General features: G+C 39.5%; 2 protein-coding genes and 1 long non-coding RNA gene across 4 annotated transcripts in view; 2 read left to right on the forward strand and 1 right to left on the reverse strand.

Moving 5' to 3' along the window:
- The first annotated feature begins 1,095 nt into the window (after positions 1-1,095).
- On the forward strand, positions 1,096-14,952 carry LOC133541260 (cold shock domain-containing protein C2-like). Its single transcript, XM_061884552.1, has 4 exons — positions 1,096-1,277; positions 4,588-4,754; positions 8,017-8,139; positions 9,546-14,952. Exons 2-4 carry the CDS (start codon positions 4,609-4,611, stop codon positions 9,706-9,708), a joined length of 432 nt encoding a protein of 143 aa, XP_061740536.1. The 5' UTR covers positions 1,096-1,277; positions 4,588-4,608; the 3' UTR covers positions 9,709-14,952.
- A 2,653-nt stretch (positions 14,953-17,605) lies between these two features.
- The window catches only part of LOC133541262 (uncharacterized), a 30,410-nt gene continuing 21,482 nt past the window's right edge, over positions 17,606-26,533 (forward strand). The window contains exons 1-3 of the long non-coding RNA XR_009803819.1: positions 17,606-17,993; positions 18,579-18,699; positions 20,092-20,162. This is a non-coding gene — a long non-coding RNA (uncharacterized LOC133541262). The remainder of the gene's footprint in view (positions 17,994-18,578; positions 18,700-20,091; positions 20,163-26,533) is intronic.
- The window catches only part of LOC133541258 (phosphomannomutase 1), a 36,540-nt gene continuing 30,279 nt past the window's right edge, over positions 20,273-26,533 (reverse strand). For both annotated transcript variants that reach the window (XM_061884550.1, XM_061884549.1), the window contains exon 8: positions 20,273-23,356. In XM_061884550.1, coding sequence (XP_061740534.1) covers positions 23,237-23,356 — 120 coding nt within the window. In that variant the 3' untranslated portion in view covers positions 20,273-23,236. The remainder of the gene's footprint in view (positions 23,357-26,533) is intronic.

Consider the following 26,533-nt stretch of genomic DNA (forward strand, 5'->3'; position numbering starts at 1 on the left):
AGGTATGCCAAGGGGTACGTGAGATTTTTTTTAAATATTCTAAAAATAGCAACAATTCAAAAATCCTTTATAAATATATTTATTGAATGATACTTTAACAAAATATGAATGTAAGTTCATAAAATGTGAAAAAAACAACAATGCAATATTCAGTGTTGACAGCTAGATTTTTTTGTGGACATGTTCCATAAATATTGATGTTAAAGATTTCTTTTTTTATGGAGAAATGTTTGGAATTAAGTTGATGAATCCAGATGGATCTCTATTACAATCCCCAAAGAGGTCACTTTAAGTCGATGATTACTTCTATGTGTAGAAATCTTTATTTATAATTGAATCAGTTGTTTATTTTTCAACAAGTTTTTAGTTATTTTTATGTTTTTTTCCCCAAATACTTCAAGAAAGACCTTTACAAATGAGCAATATTTTGCACTTTTATACAATTTAATAAATCAGAAACTGATGACATAGTGCTGTATTTTACTTCTCTATCTCTGTTTTTCAACCAAAAATACTTTGCTCTGATTAGGCGGTACTTGAATTAAAAACAATGTTCACAAGGGGTACATCACTGAAAAAAGGTTGAGAACCACTGCCTTGCAGTCATGCAGTGACCAAATATGTCTGATTAGCACACTCCACATAAGTCAATAACATCAACAAAACTCACCTTTTGTGCAATCACGCAGAACATTATAAGTTTGGTGGACAAAATAAGACAGAAAAAGAAGTGGCTTAAATCACGTCTTAGAGAGTCGGCGAAAGTTACATGGAAACAAACTAGGGTGAGTTCAAGGACCGCCAAAATTAGTAGGACAAAACGGTGCTCGCCAACTACTCGAATTGGTGAAGTATATTTAATATAAAGTGTGCTTTATAGCAATTAGAGAGGTTTGTGTCATGTTTGTCCTCCAACAGAAACCAAATTAAAACAAATATATTTTTCTCCCTCATCATTTCCATTTTTCATATATTTTTGAAAAAGCTCCAGGGAGCCACTAGGGCTGCGCTAAAGAGTCTTCCGAGGACACTTTGAACGCACCACATCCGGGAGGAGGGGCGGAAGACGGGCGCACGCGCACTCCCGCATCACGCCACCGGAACCCCCACCAGCTGCGCGCGCTCACACTCACGCTCATCAGGCGCTTTCATTTCTTGATTTATGACTTCCAGCCTTCAATTTTTCTACCGCTTGCCCCTCACTTGTTTTGTTTCATTCATCTTTACAGAAGACGCCATTCATCCTTATAGAAGACGACGGCCACACTTCAGCTGCTGTAAGTGATGAATAATAAGACTCTTGTTTTGAAATCTGGGCAGGAAGTGAAGTATTCTCTCCTATTATATCATAACAATCTTCCTTCTAATAATACATCAACACTCTTCCGCACCACTGCGGTGTTAGCGGCATCATCAACATGTCACTGAATGCGTGCGTGACTATAAAGAAACGTCACTGACGTCACACTCCTGCAGCTGTTCTGACGTCACGCGGCGTCGTGACACAGGGGAGTGGGCGTGGCACACGCACGCAGGGCAGGCACGCAACGATTCCCGTCCATTATTATATTATTAGTTTAGTTTACTATTTTTCCTTCGGACAGTGGTCAACAAAATAAACAATTTTACATTAATAAATTGAAAATGTTGCAGACCGGAGGGTTTAGGCTGAAGTTGAGCACTTATTGCGTCTAACCCTATAAAAAATGTCAGATACAAGATTGTAAATGGAGATATATATATTCAAGCATTGGTGTCCAAAGTGCGGCCCGCTGCTCATTTTTTAACGGCACATTTGAAAAATACTATTAATAAAAGAGAAAACAGGTATCAAGAACATGTCGCAATATTGACACAATAGTTTTGTTTTACTTTAAAAATGTCACTGCTTAAAAAATGAATAAACTCAAATCAATGTTGTTATGTATTATTGATTTATTTAAGGCACCAATGACTTCACATCAAGTGTTGCAAATCTTGTATATTTTTTGTGTTTTCCTATTAGGAGGGTTTTGAAAAAAAAAATGCATAAAGTCTTAATAGTCATGTGCGATACCACTCTGTGACGGTCTATTGCTGTCGTCGTGCGGGTTGCATGGACCACCCAGGAAGGACATCGCCTTTAGCACAGGTTTGACTCTTTATTTTCCAATAAAGTTTTTCTGCAGCTCGGATCGCTCTTTCAGCCCCTCTCCACTGCTCGCTCCTCGGTCGCTCTTTCAGCCGGCCGCGTTGTCGTCTCTCGTGTGCTGTTCTCGGTTGCTCTCGCTTCTTCTCCAACTCCTTCTCTTCTCTTTCCTCCTTCTCCCCTTTTATATACTGCGAAGAGATACGTAGATTGTGAGCTGGTGTGTGAGCCACGCACCTGATTTAGAGTGCAGCGGCGTTGCTCCCGGCATGCCCCGCCTCTCTGTTCCGCCGCATTCTCCACCTCCTTGCCGCCATCTTGAGCAGGGCTACAGCGTGCCCTGCCCCGCCGTCGGCCCGTCGGCTCCGCCTCTCCACACACTCATATTATTTTCGATCTGATACCAAGTCAAATTCAGGCTGGTTACAATGTGCATATATGTTAATGAATTCAATTGAAAATATGCGATACCACTCGTATTCTTTTCAATGTGATACCAAGTCAAATTCAGGCTGGTTACAATGTGCATGTATATTAATGAATTCAATTAAAAATGTGCGATACCACTCATATTATTTTCGATGTGATACCAAGTCAAATTCAGGCTGGTTACAATGTGCATATATGTTGATGAATTCAATGCAAAATATGCGATACCACTCATATTCTTTTCGATGTGATACCAAGTAAAATTCTGGCTGGTTACAATGTGCATGTATGTCAATGAATTAAATAAAAAATGTTAAAAAAAAAAAGGCTTCACGGTGGCAGAGGGGTTAGTGCGTCTGCCTCACAATACGAAGGTCCTGCAGTCCTGGGTTCAAATCCAGGCTCGGGATCTTTCTGTGTGGAGTTTGCATGTTCTCCCCGTGAATGCGTGGGTTCCCTCCGGGTACTCCGGCTTCCTCCCTCTTCCAAAGACATGCACCTGGGGATAGGTTGATTGGCAACACTAAATTGGCCCTAGTGTGTGAATGTGAGTGTGAATGTTGTCTGTCTATCTGTGTTGGCCCTGCGATGAGGTGGCGACTTGTCCAGGGTGTACCCCGCCTTCCGCCCGATTGTAGCTGAGATAGGCGCCAGCGCCCCCCGCGACCCCGAAAGGGAATAAGCGGTAGAAAATGGATGGATGGATGGATGTTAAAAAAAAAAAGAGCAAAAAAAATCATAACGTAATGAAAAAAAAGCTGTAATGTTGTAACTAATAATTAATAATATATGACTACAATACAAAGCTGACACAATATCTGTTTTTATAATTTTTCAAAAAAATATATCAAAATGGTCCCCTCATACTTTGACTTTTAAGTGTGTGGCCCTCAGGGTAAAGAGTGTGGACTCCCCTGAACTAAGGTATCAAAAGTATCCATATTATGATTTGACGATGGACACGAGAGCATAAAGATCTGGTATCAACGGTATTGATATTTCAGTATGGATCCACACCTAATTACTTCTAAAAATAAACTGTATGTCGGCGGATAGAGCTGAAGTTAATGCATCATGTTTAAGCGTTGAAAGTAAATGACAAATATTGAATATTTGACTTCATTTCAACACTTTAATGACTCAAAGACCCATTTGGGTCTCAAAGACCTTTAGCGGTCAAAGAAACTGAGAGAAGCCCCAATGGGTCCCACGCATAGTACTGCTTTTAAAAATGACAAACATCCCAAACTGTTTTCATTGAGTCACGCAGTGTTCACTTCCTGTATTGAGCCAAACAGAAAGTGGAAATCACTTTGTTCACTTCCTGTATTGAGCCAAACAGAAAAGGAAATTAACTTTGTTCACTTCCTGTATTGAGCCAAACAGAAAGTGGAAGTCACTTTGTTCACTTGCTGTATTGAGCCAAACAGAAAGTGGAAATCACTTTGTTCACTTCCTGTATTGAGCCAAACAGAAAAGGAAATTAACTTTGTTCACTTCCTGTATTGAGCCAAACAGAAAGTGGAAATCACTTTGTTCACTTCCTGTATTGAGCCAAACAGAAAGTGGAAATCACTTTGTTCACTTCCTGTATTGAGCCAAACAGAAAGTGGAAATCACTTTGTTCACTTCCTGTATTGAGCCAAACAGAAAGTGGAAATCACTTTGTTCACTTCCTGTATTGAGCCAAACAGAAAGTGAAAGTAACTTTGTTCACTTCCTGTATTGAGCCAAACAGAAAGGGAAAGTGACTTTGTTCACTTCCTGTATTGAGCCAAACAGAAAAGGAAATTAACTTTGTTCACTTCCTGTATTGAGCCAAACAGAAAGGGAAAGTAACTTTTTTCACTTCCTATATTGAGCCAAACAGAAAGGGAAAGTCACTTTGTTCACTTCCTGTATTGAGCCAAACAGAAAGGGAAAATAACCTTTTTCACTTCCTGTATTGAGCCAAACAGAAAGTGAAAGTACTGTTGCTTTGCCTCCAAGTGTCAGTGAGTATGTCTCTCAGCCGGTGTGTCACCCTGCAGGCAGCATGATAGCTGTCCTGGATGCGTGCTGAGCGTGTGTGGCCCACCAGAGGAGCCTCCGCAGCGTCCATGGCCGAGCCCTCCTTCCCCTTCCCGAGGGAGGGCAGCCGGGTGTGGGAGACCCTGCCCAGCCCGCTGCCCACCAAGCGCACTCGCACATACTCGGCGTAAGTCCAACATTTTACATCCTCCACCTTTGACCTGTGGCTCTTTCCTCTGAGGAGACGATGCCTAACTGCTGACAAACTAGAACCTTCTGAAAAATGTAATCTAATGCAATTGTAGGGTTTCTTTTATCATGCCCGATTCTTGGTGTGACCAAATCTACACCATTCTGTTGGAGAGCTTTTCTGCTAAGTAGTAGTTTGTAAAGGATGGCATAGACCTGATGTAGTCTGTGATGTAGATACACACAGTCTGATGTAGTATGTAGTCTGTGATGTAGATACACACAGTCTGATGTAGTATGTAGTCTGTGATGCAGATACACAGTCTGATGTAGTATGTAGTCTGATGTCGATACACAGTCTGTGATGTCGTCGATGTAGTATGTAGTCTGTGATGTAGATACACACAGTCTGTGATGTAGGTCTGTGATCTAGTATGTAGTCTGATGTAGTATGTGATGTAGTCTGTAATGTAGATCCACGCAGTCTATGATGTAGATACACACAGTCTGTGATGTAGTATGTGATGTAGATACAGTGTGTGATGTTGTCTGGGATGTAGTCTGTGATGTGTATATACACACACAGTCTGTGATTTAGATGAACACAGTCTGTGATGTAGTCTGATGTAGATACACACACACACACCTACATCACAGTCTGTGATGTAGTCTTATAGATAGATAGATAGATAGATAGTACTTTATTTATTCCGTCAGGAGAGTTCCTTCAGGAAAATTACAATTTTTCAGCACAATCCCATTCAAGATCAGACAAACATTACAGGGAGACAAAACACGATCGCTGACGGGTCTGCCGGCTTCCAGCGCCCCTTACAAAAAAGATGACATACAGGTAAACAAGGGGGGTGGGGGGGGGAAGAAAAAAATAGAAGATTAAAATAAAATTAAAAAATCGGTCTTAGCCTAGGCCCTGGAGTGGGGTTGCAGACTGAGGCCAAGGGGGAAAAAAAAAAAAAAAAAAAAAAAAAACAACAACTCATAGCCATAGTACACATCCCTCTTCCATGTGTGTAAGAGGGAAACATCAAACATCAAAGAACACAGAGGACATTAAAGACACTAAAGCAGCAGATACAAGCAGACACTTCTACATACAGCTATGAATAAAAAGTAAAATAAACATACTCACTGTGGTGGCCTCTGTGGTGTTCCACGCCATCGTCTGCTGGGATGGAGGGAGCATGGCCAGAGACAGGAGCAGACCCAACAAAGCAACCAAGACAGCCGACTCCACTCTCGACCAGTGTCCAGTCCGCATGGATGAGCGAGGATACGTCCAAGGTGACTGAGGTGTCCGACACCTGCTCACCCAGTCAAGACACCGCGAAGACTCTCCGTCCCAGCGCTCAGTGCTAGCTCCGCAGTCCTGTCCCCCTCATCCGCATCTCCTCCAGTCCCTCCAAACCGACTCCGGTGTGGCAGAGACCCAGCAGCTGGTCTCCATGGCCAAAAGGCTCCCGGGAGGCAGATCCAGAAGTCCACAAAAAAAGCACCACAGAGGTCACGAAAGTGCCACCCCTTGTCACACAGTCCCAAAGAGTCCCGGACCAAAAGGCAAAAAAATATAATAAGACATGAAAACAAGAGGGAAACACAAAAGGATGACACAAGAGCACAGAGCTCCTGCCTACAGCAGCCACTACAGCAGCGCCATCTTGGAAAAAAAAACAAAAATCAATGTAGTCAGTGGTGTAGATACTCACAGTCTGATGTAGATACACAGTGTATGATGTAGTCTGTGAAGTCCGTGATGTTGTCTTTGATGTAGATGCACACAGTGTGTGAGATGTAGTCTGTGAAGTAGATACACAGTCTATGAAGTCTGTGACGTAGTCTGATGTAGATACACACAGTCTGTGATGTAAATACACAGTCTGTGATGTAGTCTGTGATGTAGATCCACACAGTGGGTGATGTAGTCTGTGATGTAAATACACACAGTCTGTGATGTAGTGGACATGTAGTACTGCAGAGTGTTTACTTGATTGTGATATCATGTGCGATACAAGCAGTCCTGCAGTGTTTACTTGTGTGTGATATCAGGTGCAACACAAGCAGTCCTGCAGTGTTTACTTGTGTGTGATATCATGTGCAATACTAGCAGTCCTGCAGTGTTTACTTGTGTGTGATATCATGTGCAATACTAGCAGTCCTGCAGAGTGTTTACTTGTGTGTGATATCATGTGCAATACAAGCAGTCCTGCAGTGTTTACTTGTGTGTGATATCATGTGCAATACAAGCAGTCCTGCAGTGTTTACTTGTGTGTGATATCATGTGCAATACAAGCAGTCCTGCAGTGTTTACTTGTGTGTGATATCATGTGCAATACTAGCAGTCCTGCAGAGTGTTTACTTGTGTGTGATATCATGTGCAATACTAGCAGTTCTGCAGTGTTTACTTGTGTGTGATATCATGTGCAATACTAGCAGTCCTGCAGAGTGTTCACTTGTGCAAAGTTGGACATCCAGTTCACATCTAAATGTCCTCCAACAAACACACAATGTTGAACTTTTCTTCTATTTTATTACAAACATTTACAAAAAGGTAAACATGTTAGTCTAGTAGGAGCTAAAAGCTACACGTCAGCCAAGCACACCATAGCACACAAGCTAGTCATACGTAATACCCATCAAACAATAAAAGTGAATAAAACAAGTACTAAATAAGGATAGTTACAAATTACTTACACACACTAAGTCTCCAAGGCCGAATATTAGAAAGTATCCAGTAAGAAACATGTCGGCATCATTCAACTTACTGTGCCTTGAGATTAATTTAATGAAGGATTGTGACCAGTAGGTGTCACCAAAAACTACTTATTACTCCATTTTAAAAGCATATGTCTCTCTTTTGGTTTGTGTTTTTATAGCATTGTTGTCTGAGTATTTCTATTTGATTTTATATATATATATATATATATATATATATATATATATATATATATATATATATATATATATATATATATATATATATATATATATATGTATATGTATATGTGTATATGTATATGTATATGTGTATATGTATGTATGTATGTATATATGTATATGTATGTATGTATATATATATATATATATATATATGTATATGTATATATATGTATATATATATGTATATGTATATATATAGATATATATATATATATGTATATATATATATATATATATGTATATATATATATGTCTGTGTCAGCAGATAGCAACAACCAGGTGTGTGTGTGTGTGTGTGTGTGCAGCACGGTGCGAGCCCACTCAGGTCCAGTGTTTAAGGGGGTGTGCAAGAAGTTCTCCAGGTCCCAAGGACACGGCTTCATCCGACCCAGTCATGGTGGAGAAGACATCTATGTCCACATCTCAGAGTGAGTCTTGTCACTGCATCACAACTAACTAGTGTAGTCTCTCGCACTCAGAGTGAGTGCTGACCTCCTGTCACGACTAACTAGTGTAGTCTCTCTTACAACTAACTAGTGTAGTTTCTCACAACTAACTACTGTAGTCTCTCTCAGGCCTAACTAGTGTAGTCTCTCTAAGTGCATCACAACTAACTAGCATAGTCTCTCTCAATGCATCACAACTAACTAGTATATTCTCTCTCACTGCATCACAACTAACTAGTGTAGTCTCTCTCACTCCATCACAACTAACTAGTGTAGTCTCTCACAACTAACTACTGTAGTGTCTCTCAGGCCTAACTAGTGTAGTCTCTCTCAGTGCATCACAACTAACTAGGGACATGACCAACACATTTACAGGTGTAGTCTCTCTAAGTGCAACACAACTAACTAGAATAGTCTCTCTCACTGCATCACAACTAACTAATGTGGTCTCTCTCAGTACATCACAACTAACTAATGTAGTCTCTCTCAGTGCATCACAACTAACTAATGTGGTCTCTCTCAGTACATCACAACTAACTAATGTAGTCTCTCTCACTGCATCAAAACTAACTAGTGTAGTCTCTCTCAGTGCATCACAACTAACTAGTATAGTCTCTCTCACTCCATCACAACTAACTAGTGTGGTCTCTCTCAGTACATCACAACTAACTAGTGTAGTCTCTCTCACTCCATCCCAACTATGATCAGTGATACTGATCCACAGTCCTAAATCCTGTCTAAATTGGTACTGATCCACAGTCCTAAATCCTGTCAGGTGTGATACTGATCCACAGTCCTAAATCCTGTCAGGAGTGATACTGAGCCACAGTCCTAAACTCTGTCAGGTGTGATACTGATCCACAGTCCTAAATCCTGTCAGGAGTAATACTGAGCCACAGTCCTAAACCCTGTCAGGGGTGATACTGATCCACAGTCCTAAATCCTGTCTACAGTGATACTGATCCACAGTCCTAAACCATGTCAGGGGTGATACTGATTCACAGTCCTAAACCCTGTCAGGAGTGATACTGATCCACAGTCCTAAACCCTGTCAGGAGTGATACTGATCCACAGTCCTAAATCCTGGTAGGAGTGATACTGATCCACAGTCCTAAACCCCGTTATGGTTGATACTGATCCACAGTCCAAAACCCTGTCAGGGGTGATACTGATCCACAGTGCTAAATCCTGTCAGGAGTGATACTGATCCATAGTCCTAAATCCTCTCGAGTGATACTGATCCACAGTCTTAAATCCTGTCAGGAGTGATACTGATCCACAGTCCTAAATCCTGTCAGGAGTGATTCTGCGTAGACACTTGGCCAGCCTTAGGGTGCCCTTGACTCCCCCCCTGACCCGCTAGCCTTCCCCCATGTGTGGTGTTCCAGCATCGAGGGTGAGTACGTGCCGGTGGAAGGTGACCAGGTGACCTACAAGGTGTGCCGAGTTCCTCCCAAGAACCTGAAGGTGCAGGCGGTGGAGGTGAAGATCATCCACCTCAACCCCGGCAGCAAACACGAGACCTGGTCCGGCCAGATCATCAGTTCCTAGGTCTGGGCTCCGGGACCACCTCTGGGCCGCGGGGTGACCACAAGTGAGGGAGTCGTGGGGGCGGGACTGAAAAGGTGTGCGTCTTGTTTTTGTTTTCCCGGGACCGAGACCCTGATCTAAAGACACCAAATATAGTCCTGTCCTGGGACTTGCTGCCCAGTAGAACTTCCAAGGTGGCCACAGATCCAGATTTCTGCAAAAAAAAAAAAAAAAAAAAACGCCTTCTGGCTCCTCCCCCACCCTCCAAACCTCTCTAAAACATTTTCCTCTTTGACCCTGCGTCAACCCGGCGGCCATCTTGAGCAGGGCGAGGCTGTCTACAAAGCGTGGCCCGCAGCTAAGTGTTAGAGTAGAATGGACTTTATTGTCATTCTATTTACATATAACGAGATTAAAGACTCCAACTTAAGGTGCGGTAGTGGGAACAAATATGGGGTGAAATAAATAACACAAGAGGTAATAAAGGAAAAAACGAACAATTGAAATAAACAGACTACTATCCAATAAAAAATAATAAGCATTCTAAGATTAGCATGCTAGCTTTGTTTGCCAATCCTGCAGGTAAACACCTGAGCGTCAAATATTTGCTTACTCAACAAATCATACGTGTTGGCCTTTTTAGCTAACATTGTAGGTGCACAACTCAGTCATATTTTGGTACTTGATGCATGCTAACGTTAGCAGGCTAGCACTTTAACCACATTTTTTGGGTACACACGTGAGAGTAATATATTTTATTACTTGGCCCATGTTACAGTTAGCTTTTTGGCATGCTAGCAATTTAGCAGCTATAACCCTCAGTGTCATATTTTGGTATTTCACTAATGTTAACTGTAAGCATGCTATTGTTAGCAGAGTCCTGTTAGCATGTTGATGTTGGTATGCTATTTTTTTTTTTTTTTTTTAGCTAACTTTGTAGTTGCACACCCAAGTCATATTTTGGTACTTGATGCATGCTAATGTTAGCAGACTAGCACTTTAACCACATTTTTTGGTTACACACGTGAGAGATATATATTTTAGTACTTGGCCCATGTTTCAGTTAGCATTTTGGCATGCGAGCAATTTAGCATCTATAACCCTCAGTGTCATATTTTGGTATTTCACTAATGTTAACTGTAAGCATGCTATTGTTAGCAGAGTCCTGTTAGCATGTTGATGTTGGTATGCTAGTTATGTTTTTTTAGTTTTTTTTTAGCTAACTCAAGGTCCACACCTCAGTCATATTTTGGTACTTGATGCATGCTAACATTAGCAGGCTAGCACTTTAACCACATTTTTTGGGTACACACGTGAGAGTGATATATTTTAGTACTTGGCCCATGTTACAGTTAGCATTTTAACATGCTAGCAATTTAGCATCTATAACCCTCAGTGTCATATTTTGGTATTTCACTAATGTTAACTGTAAGCATGCTATTGTTAGCAGAGTCCTGTTAGCATGTTGATGTTGGTATGCTAGTTATGTTTTTTTTGTTTTTTTTTAGCTAACTCAAGGTCCACACCTCAGTCATATTTTGGTACTTGATGCATGCTAACATTAGCAGGCTAGCACTTTAACAACATTTTTTGGTTACACATGTGAGACATATATTTTAGTACTTGGCCCATGTTTCAGTTAGCATTTTGGCATGCTAGCAATTTAGCATCTATAACCCTCAGTGTCATATTTTGGTATTTCACTAATGTTAACTGTAAGCATGCTATTGTTAGCAGAGTCCTGTTAGCATATTGATGTTGGTATGCTAGTTATGTTTTTTTAGTTTTTTTTTAGCTAACTCAAGGTCCACACCTCAGTCATATTTTGGTACTTGATGCATGCTAACATTAGCAGGCTAGCACTTTAACCACATTTTTTGGGTACACACGTGAGAGTAATATATTTTATTACTTGGCCCATGTTACAGTTAGCTTTTTGGCATGCTAGCAATTTAGCAGCTATAACCCTCAGTGTCATATTTTGGTATTTCACTAATGTTAACTGTAAGCATGCTATTGTTAGCAGAGTCCCGTTAGCATGTTGATGTTGGTATGCTAGTTATGTTTTTTTTGGGTTTTTTTCGCTAACTTAAGGTCCACACCTCAGTCATATTTTGGTACTTGATGCATGCTAACAATAGCAGGCTAGCACTTTAACAACATTTTTTGGTTACACACGTGAGAGATATATATTTTAGTACTTGGCCCATGTTACAGTTAGCATTTTGGCATGCTAGCAATTTAGCAGCTATAACCCTCAGTGTCATATTTTGGTATTTCACTAACGTTAACTGTAAGCATGCTATTGTTAGCAGAGTCCTGTTAGCATGTTGATGTTGGTATGCTAGTTATGTTTTTTTTGTTTTTTTTTTCGCTAACTTAAGGTCCACACCTCAGTCATATTTTGGTACTTGATGCATGCTAACAATAGCAGGCTAGCACTTTAACAACATTTTTTGGTTACACACGTGAGAGATATATATTTTAGTACTTGGCCCATGTTACAGTTAGCATTTTGGCATGCTAGCAATTTAGCAGCTATAACCCTCAGTGTCATATTTTGGTATTTCACTAACGTTAACTGTAAGCATGCTATTGTTAGCAGAGTCCTGTTAGCATGTTGATGTTGGTATGCTAGTTATGTTTTTTTTGTTTTTTTTTAGCTAACTCTAGGTCCACACCTCAGTCATATTTTGGTACTTGATGCATAATAACGTTAGCAGGCTAGCACTTTAACAACATTTTTTGGTTACACACGTGAGAGTGATATATTTTAGTACTTGGCCCATGTTACCGTTAGCATTTTGGCATGCTAGGAATTTAGCAGCTATAACCCTCAGTGTCATATTTTGGTATTTCACTAATGCTAACTGTAAGCATGCTATTGTTAGCAGAGTCCTGTTTGCATGTTGGTGTCGGTATGCTAGTTATTTGTTTGTTTTTAGCTAACTTTGTAGGTGCACACCTCAGTCATATTTTGGTACTTGATGCACGCTAATGTTAGCAGGCTAGCACTTTAACCACATTTTTTGGGTATATACGTGAAAGTAATATATTTTATAACTTGGCCCATGTTACAGTTAGCATTTTGACATGCTAGCATTATCATTCCGGAGTTGGTTATTTAATTTAGCAGCCATAACCCTCAGTGTCATATTTTGGTATTTTTACTAATGTTAACTGTGAGCATGCTATTGTTAGCAGAGTCCGGTTAGCATGTTGATGTTGGTATGCTATTTTTTTTTTTTAGCTAACTTTTTAGGTACATATTTTGGTACTGGATGCATGCTAATGTTAGCAGGCTAGCACTTCAAACTCAAATTCCTCAGTAATTTTGCCAAAAGTCAGCATGGAGTTATTGAGTCTGTTTAGCTGATTGGAGAGCTACCTTGCGCAGCTAACGGGTCCTTGACCATGACTTCTGTTTTGTTTGATTGGCCGTTTTACTGCCCTGCTACAGAAACAAGGTATGTGAATATTTATTAAATATTTCAGTGTAAAAAAGTAATTTAACAAGGTATATATCTGCCACCTATAGTCCGGTGCAGCGAATATATGTAAAATAAAATTCAAAAAAAGTCTTTTAAAATGTAGTTTTGGAAATAATCGCCAGAAAGGATTGTGATGTTTGGACTTTGGAGGTTCTACTGGATGCGTCCCTTCCATCAAGTAGCAGATATGGTTCTCTCATCTTAGAGCCCGGGGGTCCAAACAGACCCCAAATAGCAAAAGGGGCCCTTTCGCTATTTGTCATTGTAAAAAGCAATACAAAATTATTGGAACCATTTGGGCTTCCCTCAGATTTGGTGACAATAGAAAGTCCCGGGCAGTCTTTACACTTTAAAAAAAAAGAAAAAGAAGTCATATATATAAATATATGTTTTTATTTTAATGCTTGAACATATGTAGATCAACTCCAAATATATTGGTGTGACATTAAGTTGTTGTTTTTTTAAGTTGTATGCCCTTTTTGTTCATGTTTTTTTCCCCAAAAAAGGTTGAAAGTGAAATATTTGATGTGAAGCAAATGTAGCCTTTATTTGGTCAATCATTCATAACAACATTGCTTTTGGTTCTTTTTTTTTTTTTTTTTTTTTTTAACAATGACAGTTAAAAACAATCTGACTCAACTGTGGGCAATCCAAAAGGCCCCACTAATAAAAGTGTGTCTAATAAATCATCAGTTAAAAAAATATGCTGTCCAAACTTTTAGATCCATCCATCTTTCTCCGCTTATCCGAGGTTTTCCGAAGTGTTCCTGAGCCCATGTGGTGATTACACACTGGTGGTGGATTGTCCGAAGCTTAAACAGCAAACAAAGTGGATTTAGTACAAAGGTTTTATTTACCCATAATCAAAAGTACAGAGTTGGATTGAATTGCCCATGCAGACAGACACCGTCCTCCGGAGCGACGTAGATGATCGAAATCATGCGAATCAAGCAAAATCGTATCAAATATTGGTCTACTGGCTTTTTATATGTTTCCCTCATGTGTCAAGGTCCCGTTGTTTTGCAACTGCTTGCTCCGCAACAACCTTGGATCCCTTAGTCATAACAAACAATCAAAACATTTTGTAGAATGGTTCGAGCGACCTCAAATTCAACTTTCATCTACATATGATCCTTCAATGCTTTCAAATAGGAAAATAGAAAAGAGCAGACCTCTTAAGGCTTTTTAACAAGCTTTCCTCCCGACTTCGATAGACACAAAATATGGTAAAAAAGTCAGAAATTCCACTACACACGGATGTGGCTTTTTGATGCAGTAGCACCTGAGGGATGGAAGGTGCGTCATATCGTGGCTTACGTGCAGTGATTTCTCCAGATTGTCTGAACCTTTTGATGATATTACATAGCGTAGATGGTGAAATCCCTAAATTCCTTGCAATAAATAGCTGGTTGAGAAATGTTGTTTTTAAACAATTTGCTCAGGCATTTGTTGACAAAGTGGTGACCCTCGCCCCGTCCTTGTTTGTGAACGACTGAGCATTTCATTGAAGCTGCTTTTATAGCCAGTCGTGGCACCCACCTGCTCCCAATTAGCCTGTTCACCTGCGGATGTTCCAAATAAGATTTTGATGAGCATTCCTCAACTTTCTCACTCTTTTTTGCCACTTGTGCCAGCTTTTTTGAAAAAAAAAACAAACAAAAAAAAAAACATGTTGCAGGCATTAAATTCCAAATGAGCCAATATTTGTTTTCCTGTTAGAATGTAAAATATCTTGTCTTTGCTGTCTATTCAATTGAATATAAGTTGAAAAAGATTTGTATTCTCTTTTTATTTACCATTTACACAACCTGTCCACTTCACTGCTTTTGGGCTATGTATATATATATATATATATATATATATATATATATATATATATATATATATATATATCTGCAATTAATTTTGAGCTAAGTATAAGCAATGCAATTAAATATTTTAATGGTTTGTCAGCCCTGAAAAATACATGTTTTTAGCTCCAATCGTCGACATTATACGAAAAAATGTTTTTTTTTTTACATCAAAACGATCCAATCCTTATTGTCATGCGAATTAATAATTTTCAGCATCAAGCTTTGCTCAGTGGAAAACCATCTTTTAATCATCAAATTCTTACCCCTATTCCAAAAAAAAAAAAAAGTTTTAAGCATCAACTCTTTCCATCATGAGTAAATCGTTTATTATTATTTATCATCAACTCTTACAGAGTGTGAAAAATACACCTTTTTAGCATCAACTCTTTAATGTGATGTAAAAAATGAGTCTTTTAACCTGAAAGGCTAGAGCAGGGATCACCAACGCGGTGCCCGCGGGCACCAGGTCGCCCGTAAGGACCAGATGAGTCGCCCGCTGGCCTGTTCTAAAAATAGCTCAAATAGCAGCACTTACCAGTGAGCTGCCTCGATTTTTTAAATTGTATTTATTTACTAGCAAGCTGGTCTCGCTTTGCTCTACATTTTTAATTCTAAGAGAGACAAAACTCAAATAGAATTTGAAAATCCAAGAAAACATTTTAAAAACTTGGTCTTCACTTGTTTAAATGAATGAATTTATTTTTGTTCTTTGCTTATAACTTTCAGAAAGACAATTTTAGAGAAAAAAATGCAACCTTAAAGATTTTAGGATTTTTAAACACATATACCTTTTTACCTTTTAAATTCCTTCCTCCTCTTTCCTGACAATTTAAATCAATGTTCAAGTATCTTTTTTTTTATTGTAAAGAATAATAAATACATTTTAATTAAATTTTTCATTTGAGCTTCTGTTTTTTCTGAAATATTTCTTCAAACTTATTATGATTAAAATAAAAAAATATATATATTCTGGCAAATCCCAAAAATCTGTAGAATCAAATTTAAATCTTATTTCAAAGTCTTTTGAATTTCTTTTAACATTTTTGTTCTGGAAAATCTAGAAGAAATAATGATTTGTCTTTGTTAGAAATATAGCTTGGTCCAATTTGTTATATATTCTAACAAAATGTAGATTGGATTTTAACCTATTTAAAACATGTCATCAAAATTCTAAAATTAATCTTAATCAGGAAAAATTACTAATGATGTTCCATAAGTTCTTTTTTTTTTTTCAAAAAGATTCAAATTAGCTAGTTTTCTATTCATTTTTTTCGGTTGAATTTTGAATTTTAAAGAGTCGAAATTGAAGATAAACTATGTTTCAAAATTTTCTTTTCATATTTTTCGTGTTTCCTCCTCTTTTAAACTGTTCAATTAAGTGTTTTTTTCATCATTTATTCTCTACAAAAAAACCTTCCGTAAAAGAAAAAAAAAATGTATGACGGAATGACAGACAGAAATACCCAATTTTTTTTTAATAATGTAAATGTATTTATTTATGGTAAATTGAGCAAATTGGCTATTTCTGGCAATTTATTTAAGTGTGTATCAATCAGGTAGCCCTTTGCATTAATCAGTAGCCAAGAAGTAGCTCTTGTTTTCAAAAAAGTTGGTGACCTCTGGCCTAAACCATTACAGTCAAGCATGCAAAAAAAATGTTTGCATCAAATCCTCATTATCATGCCTAAAAAACATGTTTTCGGCGTTACTGGCATGAGAAAAAAAGATGTTTCTATTAATTGATATCACACTTTGGCCAAAGTTTGAGTTGAAGTGATTGTTTTATTTCGCGGTCTGTGTTGCAAGGAACAATAAAGTGTTAGCACACAGAAAACGTGTTTCTCCCGCCGCAGAACAGCGTCGTTAAATGAGACACACAACAGACGTCATTTCCGTCACGCAAAAAAAGTAAGTTTGCGTCAAATCTTCATTATCTTGCCTAAAAAATAAGTTTTCGGCGTTACTAGCATGAGCAAAAAAACATGTTTCTATCAATTGGTTTCACACTTTGGCCAAAGTTTTAGTTGGAGTGATTGTTTTATTCGCGGTCTGTTTTGCAAGGAACAATAAAGTGTTAGCACATAGAAAACGTGTTTCTCCCGCCGTAGAACAGCATCATTAAATGAGACACACAAGACATACGTCACTTCCGTCGCGCTGAAAAGACAGGAAGTCCGCCGAGCAGAGCAAATTGACGTAAAAGAAGACGCCACACTGCCCCCTGCTGACGACAATCCGGTAATGACGCCTGAAAAGGTATGTTTGCGTCAAATCCTCATTATCTTGTCTAAAAAACATGTTTTGGGCGTTACTGGCATGAGCAAAAAATGATGTTTCCATCAATTGATTTCACACTTTGGCCAAAGTTTGACTTTAAAGGCCTACTGAAATTAGATTTTCTTATTTAAACGGGGATAGCAGGTCCATTCTATGCGTCATACTTGATCATTTCGCGATATTGCCATATTTTTGCTGAAAGGATTTAATAGAGAACATCAACGATAAAGTTCGCAACTTTTGGTTGCTAATAAAAAATCCTTGCCTTTACCGGGAGTAGCAGACGATGACGTCACCATTGTGAGGGCTCCTCATGTCCTCACATTGTTTATAACGTGAGCCTCCAGCATCAAGAGCTATTCGGACCAAGAAAGCGACAATTTCCCCATTAATTTGAGCGAGGATGAAAGATTCGTGGATAAGGATATCGATAGTGAAGGACTAGAAAAAAATAAAATAAAGTTAAAAAAAAAAAGGCAATTGCATAAGGAGCGATTCAGATATTTTTTGACACATTTACTAGGATAATTCTGGGAAATCCCTTATCTTTCTATTGTGTTGCTAATGTTTTAGTGAGTTAAATAGTACCTGATAGTCGGCAGGGTGTGTCCATGGGTGTGTTGACGCCAGTCTCTGAGGGAAGTCACGGCAGCTGCATGGACGGCACAAGCTCCGCTGATCTCCGGTAAGAGGCGACTTTTTACCACAATTTTCTCACCGAAACCTGCCGGTTAACAAGTGGTCGGGATCCATGTTCGCTTGACCGCTCTGATCCACAGTAAAGCTTCACCTCCGGGAATTTTAAACAAGGAAACACGGTGTGTTTGTGTGGCTAAAGGCTAAAGCTTCCCAACTCCATCTTTCTACTTTGACTTCTCCAATATTAATTGAACAGATTGCAAAAGATTCAGCAACACAGATGTCCAAAATACTGCGTAGTTGCGCGATGAAAAGAGACGACCTTTTGCCGCAAGTGGTGCTGGCTAATATGTCCCCTCCAACCAGAGACGTCACGCGCACGCGTCATCATACGCATCATCATTCCGCGACGTTTTCAAGAGGAAATTTAAAATTGCAATTTAGTAAACTAAAGCGGCCGTATTGGCATGTGTTGCAATGTTAATATTTCATCATTGATATATAAACTATCAGACCGCTGGTCGGTAGTAGTGGCTTTCAGTAGGCCTTGAAGTGATTGTTTTATTCGCGGTCTGTGTTGCAAGGAACAATAAAGTGTTATAGCATAAAAAACGTGTTTCTCCCGCCGCAGAACAGCATCATTAAATGAGACACACAACAAACTTCACTTCGGTCGCACTGAGCAAACTGACGTAAAAGAAGACGCCACACTGCCCTCTGCTGACGACAATCCGGTAATGACACATGAAAAGGTAAGCTTGCGTCAAATCTCGGTTATCTTGCCTAAAAAACATGTTTTCGGTGTTACTGGCACGAGCAAAAAAAACATGTTTCCATCAATTGATCTCACACTTTGGCCAAAGGTTGAGTTGAAGTGATTGTTTATTCGCGGTCTGTGTTGCAAGGGACAATAAAGTGTTATAGCACAAAAAACGTGTTTCTCCCGCCGTAGAACAGCATCATTAAATGAGACACACAACAATCTTCTTTTTTTTTTTTTTTTTTTTTAAAGGTTTATTTATAAATTTCAACAATTACAAACAGTAAGACAAACAACAATATACAACATTACAAAACATTATGAAAACAGTACAACACAGCGCCAGGGGGTTGTAAGTTCAAAATAATAAAAAAAGAATACAAACATATATATATAAATAATAAACAAAATGCAAAGCCGTAGGCTTATTCAGATTCATCAAACAACTTAAATTTGGAACACAGCATCATCGTTTTCAAAGCTTTTTTGTTGTTAGAGGTAGAGAGGGTTTTAATGTAAAGTTCCAGATCTTTTTTAAAGGCACAAAAGATAGGACGGGTATTAAGAAACTTACATTTATGAATATAAAACTTAGCTAATAAAATAATGAGGTTGCAAAGGTAGAATTCCTTTTCAAATTTTTGTTCATACAGTGTAAAACCAAAAATCACATCTTTAAAGTAAAGCACCAATTTGTCATAAATATTGTCCAGGATGAAGCGACAGATGCCTGCCATAGTGATCGAGTGTTTTCACAAGTCCAAAACAAGTGGTTAACAGTCTCTGGGTGCATGTTACAAAAGGTGCAGGTGACATTAATGTCCTTTTTGTATCACAGTCTTTACAGGGTAATAGCGATGGATGATTTTAAATGATATCTCTTTGACTTTGTTGGTAAGTAAATACCTGTTAGGAAGGGACCACGTTTTGGTCCAACAGATGTCATTTAGAACATTATTCCATAAGGAAATTACATAGGAGACAGACACACAATCATTTTGGAATAAGCTGCGGATTTTTCTGTTCTTTTTTTGATCAAAGCAAAGTTTCCCCACGGGAGTGTCAAGTGGATCATTCAGAATTTTTACAGCAGAAAGAGGAGGTGTGTAAGCCCTGTACAACATAACAACACCTGTTGGGATGGCATCAAATACAATAGCAAATTGTTTGGGAGTCACAGGTATCTTAAATTGGTTGAGAAATTCTTGGTAATTAAAAAGTTGACCTTCCTTATTGAAAAGCTGACTCACTAAAATAATGTTATTGTTAAACCAATTGTTGAGGAAAAGAGATTTCCTTTTGCAACATATGTCTTTATTGTTCCAGATGAAATATTTGGTAGGTGAAAAATTGACACACAACAAACTTCACTTCTGTCGCGCAGCGCAAACTGACGTAAAAGAAGACGCCACACTGCCCCCCGCTGACGACAATCCGGTAATGACACATGAAAAGGTAAGCTTGCGTCAAATCCTCATTATCTTGCATAATAAACATTTTTTTGGTGTTACTGGCAAGAGCAAAAAATGATGTTTCCATCAATTGATTTCACACTTTGGCCAAAGTTTGAGTTGAAGTGATTGTTTATTCCCGGTCTGTGTTGCAAGGAACAATAAAGTGTTAGCACACAGAAAACGTGTTTCTCCCGCCCTACAACAGCATCATTAAATGAGACACACAACAAACTTCACTTCCGTCGCGCAGAAAAGACAGGAAGTCCGCCAAGCTAAGCAAACTGGCGTAAAAGAAGACGCCACACTGCCCCCTGCTGACGACAATCCGGTAATGACGCATGAAAATGTATATTAGCGTCAAATCCTCATTATCTTGTCTAAAAAACATGTTTTCTACTGGCATGAGCAAAAAAATATGTTTCCATCAATTGATTTCACACTTTGGCCAAAGTTTGAGTTGAAGGGATGGTTTTATTCGCGGTCTGTGTTGCAAGGAACAATAAAGTGTTAGCACATGGAAAATGTGTTTCTCCCGCGGTAGAACGGCATCATTAAATGAGACACAAAACAACCTTCACTTCCGTCACGCAGAATAAACTGACGTAAAAGAAGACGCCACACTGCCCTCTGCTGACGACAATCCGGTAATGACCCAATATGGAGGAGTACAGATTGACGATCTCCTGAAACAGTGGTTCTCAAATGGGGGTACGTGTACCCCTGGGGGTACTTGAAGGTATGCCAAGGGGTACGTGAGATTTTTTTGAAAATACTCTAAAAATAGAAACAAATCAAAAATCCTTTATAAGTATATTTTTTGAATAATTCTTAAAGAAAATATGAATGTAAGTTCATAAACTGTGAAAAAAAATACAACAATGCAATATTCAGTGTTGACAGCTAGATTCTTTTTGGACATGTTCCATAAATATTCTTTTTTTGTGAAGAAATGTTTAGAATTAAGTTGATGAATCCAGATGGATCTCTATTACAATCCCCAAAGAGGACACTTTAAGTTGATGATTACGTCTATGTGTAGAAATCTTTATTTATAATTGAATCACTTGTTATTTTTCAACAACTTTTTCGTTACTTTTATAACTTTTTTTCCAAGTAGTTCAAGAAAGACCTCTACAAATAAGCAATATTTTTGCACTGTTATACAATTTAATAAATCAGAAACTGATGACATAGTGATGTATTTTACTTCGTTATCTCTTTTTTTCAACCAAAAATGCTTTGCTCTGATTAGGGGGTACTTGAATTAGAAAAAAATTCACAGGGGGTACATCGCTGAAAAAAGGTTGAGAACCACCGTCCTGAAACATCGTCAAACATGACATGTACAAACACAATATTAACTCTCCCAACTAGGAATTAGTCAATGGATATATAAAATACCAAGATCATCAAATATCAAACTTTACAACTTACTTAAAAAAGGTTCAATCAATCAATCAATTAATACATGTATTTGTTTAAGTTCGCTCTCAGTGCTGCTTGACTGATATTGTTTACGTGAGTCGGCGTTTAGTCTGAAAGCGGACGCCAGCGAAGGTATCAAAAACATGGCACCCTTTGATGTCACGTAACAACTTCCTCATTAACTCAATCAAATCAAATGATATTTTCATTTCCAGGCTACACCAACATCAAGGCTGGCCGATCAATATATCGCCATTGAAACGTAATCCATGACAATAAAACCTTCATTATTTTTTACTTCTCTGTGGGAAGAAAGCAGAAGTATGGAAGCAAAGTTGGTTGCATAAACAAAGGCATTATAATCACAGGAAGGTTACATTTGTATTATCATTGTTATTTATATATATGTATTAATTCATTATGTGTTTATTTATTTTTTTGTATTTATTTACATTTAATAATACTAAAAAATAATACGAAAAAAGGTTAGAATTTAAATCAAATATATTTCCTCCTGCCCCCTATTTTCCATAGGCCGTTAAAAAGTACAATAATTATTGATATCAACCGATATAATAATAATATTTCAATAATTACTGCATAACAAAAATTCCTTTCCATACTTAAACCAGAATAACAGGGCAAAATAATGTTACACAAACGTTATTTCCTGACACTAAACTTGCAGAAAATAGTTCTTCTCAGGTTTCCACATGTTTACATTTTCACACTTTGCACTATTTTCTCACACTTAATGAAGCATTTCTCACATATTCCTTCATTTTAAGCTCTTATTGTGAAGTGTTCAATGTCATTTTACTATTTTGTTGCTTAGCTGAGGGATTATAATCAGAAGAAGGGTACATTTGTATTTTCTATAATTTGTATTTATGTATGTTTATTTATTTAAATATGTATTGAAACGTTTGTATTTATTTATGTTTAATAATGCAACAAAAATATTACAAAAAAAGGTTATAATTTAAATAACATGCATTTTCTCCTGCTCCTTATTTTCCATTGGTCATAATAAAAGTACACTAATTATTGAAATCGACTGATATGATAATATCCATCCATCCATCCATCCATCCATCCATCTTCTTCCGCTTATCCGAGGTCGGGTCGCGGGGGCAGCAGCCTAAGCAGGGAATCCCAGATTTCCTGATATGATAATAATATCTAAATAATTACTGCTTAACGAAAATTCATTTTTCATACTTAAATAAGAAAAACAGGGCAAAATAATGTTACACAGACGTTATTTCCTGCCACTAAATTTGCAGAAAATAGTTATTTTAATTATAGGATGTTATTATGAAGTGTTCAATTATTATTTTGTTGACTTTGACTGTGTTGATATTTCCTTTCTGTCTTGATAGTTGAGGGATTATAATCAGAGGAAGTTCCATTTCCCATTAAAATGTTTACACTTAACCCCTTATATTCCATAGTTGATCAAAAAAGGACGGGTACAAAACAGGTAGATGGTGATAGAGTTTTCTGCCATACGGCCCAGCCCTACTACCGTACGAACACATGATGTCATTGGAGGAATGCGATGAGTATTGCGTGCGTTTGAGCAGTTCATGCACGAACAAACCTTTCAGCAGACATATCAGGCAGTCAAAGTTGTCCGAGAACGTAACATCAGGATTCGTGTGACGAGTCGCTGAGGAAACATTGACATTTGCTGGCCGTGTCTTCCGGAGAGCAAACTGTAACACCGATGGTCCGAGGGTCGTTGTAGATTTCGTAATCGTTTCCTCCCTGGGAGAAGGAGAAGACGAAATATTTGTGAGTCACGTCTTACCGAGTAGTTTTTTCTGCTATCAGCTGCTTGATGCTGGTCCAAAGACCACCGTCCTCAAGGTCGTACTTTAAAAGGCCATTCGTTCATGAAGGTCACAGGTCAAAACCGGAACCTGCACATTGTAGGGTCGGATGTCGGATTCAGACTTTTGACTTAAATCTTTTTCGTGGCTGTTCACCTTCCAAACAAAACAAAGTGATGTGAATGCAGTGTGACCCCTGCTGATGTCTAATGTGAATGCAGTGTGACCCCCTGCTGATGTCTAATGTGAATGCAGTGTGACCCCCTGCTGATGTCTAATGTGAATGCAGTGTGACCCCCTGCTGATGTCTAATGTGAATGCAGTGTGACTCCTGCTGATGTCTAATGTGAATGCAGTGTGACCCCCTGCTGATGTCTAATGTGAATGCAGTGTGACCCCCCGTTGATGTCTAATGTGAGTGTGATCCCCCGTTGATGTCTAATGTGAGTGTGATCCCCCGTTGATGTCTAATGTGAATGCAGTGTGACCCCCGTTGATGTCTAATGTGAATGCAGTGTGACCCCCGTTGATGTCTAATGTGAATGCAGTGTGACCCCCGTTGATGTCTAATGTGAATGCAGTGTGACGCCCGTTGATGTCTAATGTGAGTGTGACCCCCCGTTGATGTCTAATGTGAATGCAGTGTGACCCCCGTTTATGTCTAATGTGAGTGTGACCCACCGTTGATGTCTAATATGAATGCAGTGTGACCCCCTGCTGATGTCTAATGTGAGTGTAAACCCCTGCTGATGTCTATTGTGAATGCAGTGTGACCCCCCGTTGATGTCTAATGTGAATGCAATGTGACCCTCCGTTGATGTCTAATGTGAATGCAGTGTGACCCCCTGCTGATGTCTAATGTGAATGCAATGTGACCCCCTGCTGATGTCTAATGTGAATGCAGTGTGACTCCCCGTTGATGTCTAATGTGAATGCAGTGTGACCCCCCCCCCCCCCGTTGATGTCTAATGTGAGTGTGACCCCTGGCTGATGTCTAATGTGAGTGTGACTCCCTGCTGATGTCTAATGTGAATGCAGTGTGACCCCCCCCCCCCCGTTGATGTCTAATGTGAATGCAGTGTGACCCCCTGCTGATGTCTAATGTGAATGCAGTGTGACCCCTGCTGATGTCTAATGTGAATGAAGTGTGACCCCTGCTGATGTCTAATGTGAATGCAGTGTGACACCTGCTGATGTCTAATGTGAATGCAGTGTGACCCCCTGCTGATGTCTAATGTGAATGCAGTGTGACCCCTGCTGATGTCTAATGTGAATGAAGTGTGACCCCTGCTGATGTCTAATGTGAATGCAGTGTGACCCCTGCTGATGTCTAATGTGAATGCAGTGTGACCCCTGCTGATGTCTAATGTGAATGCAGTGTGACCCCCTGCTGATGTCTAATGTGAATGCAGTGTGACCCCTGCTGATGTCTAATGTGAATGCAGTGTGACCCCTGCTGATGTCTAATGTGAATGAAGTGTGACCCCTGCTGATGTCTAATGTGAATGCAGTGTGACCCCTGCTGATGTCAAATGTGAATGCAGTGTGACCCCCTGCTGATGTCTAATGTGAATGCAGTGTGACCCCCTGCTGATGTCTAATGTGAATGCAGTGTGACCCCCTGCTGATGTCTAATGTGAATGCAGTGTGACCCCTGTTGATGTCTAATGTGAGTGTGACCCCCCGTTGATGTCTAATGTGAATGTAGTGTGACCCTCTGCTGATGTCTAATGTGAATGCAGTGTGACCCCCCGTTGATGTCTAATGTGAATGCAGTGTGACCCCCTGCTGATGTCTAATGTGAATGCAGTGTGATCCCCCGTTGATGTCTAATGTGAATGGAGTGTGACCCCCCCGTTGATGTCTAATGTGAATGCAGTGTGACCCCCCTGCTGATGTCTAATGTGAATGCAATGTGACCCCTGTTGATGTCTAATGTGAGTGTGACCCCCCGTTGATGTCTAATGTGAATGCAGTGTGACCCCCTGCTGATGTCTAATGTGAATGCAGTGTGACCCCCCGTTGATGTCTAATGTGAATGCAGTGTGACCCCCTGCTGATGTCTAATGTGAATGCAATGTGACCCCGCATTGAGGTCTAATGTGAGTGTGACCCCTGGCTGATGTCTAATGTGAATGCAGTGTGACCCCCTGCTGATGTCTAATGTGAATGCAGTGTGACCCCCTGCTGATGTCTAATGTGAATGCAATGTGACCCCCCGTTGATGTCTAATGTGAGTGTGATCCCCCGTTGATGTCTAATGTGAGTGTGATCCCCCGTTGATGTCTAATGTGAATGCAGTGTGACCCCCTGCTGATGTCTAATGTGAATGCAGTGTGACTCCTGCTGATGTCTAATGTGAGTGTGACCCCCTGCTGATGTCTAATGTGAATGCAGTGTGACCCCCCGTTGATGTCTAATGTGAGTGTGATCCCCCGTTGATGTCTAATGTGAGTGTGATCCCCCGTTGATGTCTAATGTGAATGCAGTGTGACCCCCGTTGATGTCTAATGTGAATGCAGTGTGACCCCCGTTGATGTCTAATGTGAATGCAGTGTGACCCCCGTTGATGTCTAATGTGAATGCAGTGTGACCCCCGTTGATGTCTAATGTGAATGCAGTGTGACGCCCGTTGATGTCTAATGTGAGTGTGACCCCCCGTTGATGTCTAATGTGAATGCAGTGTGACCCCCGTTGATGTCTAATATGAATGCAGTGTGACCCCCTGCTGATGTCTAATGTGAGTGTAAACCCCTGCTGATGTCTATTGTGAATGCAGTGTGACCCCCCGTTGATGTCTAATGTGAATGCAATGTGACCCTCCGTTGATGTCTAATGTGAATGCAGTGTGACCCCCTGCTGATGTCTAATGTGAATGCAATGTGACCCCCTGCTGATGTCTAATGTGAATGCAGTGTGACTCCCCGTTGATGTCTAATGTGAATGCAGTGTGACCCCCCCCCCCCCGTTGATGTCTAATGTGAGTGTGACCCCTGGCTGATGTCTAATGTGAGTGTGACTCCCTGCTGATGTCTAATGTGAATGCAGTGTGACCCCCCCCCCCGTTGATGTCTAATGTGAATGCAGTGTGACCCCCTGCTGATGTCTAATG

Source organism: Nerophis ophidion, linkage group LG23, assembly GCF_033978795.1.
Source record: "Nerophis ophidion isolate RoL-2023_Sa linkage group LG23, RoL_Noph_v1.0, whole genome shotgun sequence".
NCBI lineage: Eukaryota > Metazoa > Chordata > Actinopteri > Syngnathiformes > Syngnathidae > Nerophis > Nerophis ophidion.

What these genes read in the sequence shown, in the direction of transcription:
- LOC133541260 (XM_061884552.1), top strand. Translation starts at nt 4,609, where the DNA reads ATGCGTGCTGAGCGTGTGTGGCCCACCAGAGGAGCCTCCGCAGCGTCC. An exon ending in CGCACTCGCACATACTCGGC is followed by an intron (nt 4,755 to 8,016) that starts GTAAGTCCAACA and finishes GTGTGTGTGCAG; the next exon opens with CACGGTGCGAGCCCACTCAG. An exon ending in ATCTATGTCCACATCTCAGA is followed by an intron (nt 8,140 to 9,545) that starts GTGAGTCTTGTC and finishes GTGGTGTTCCAG; the next exon opens with CATCGAGGGTGAGTACGTGC.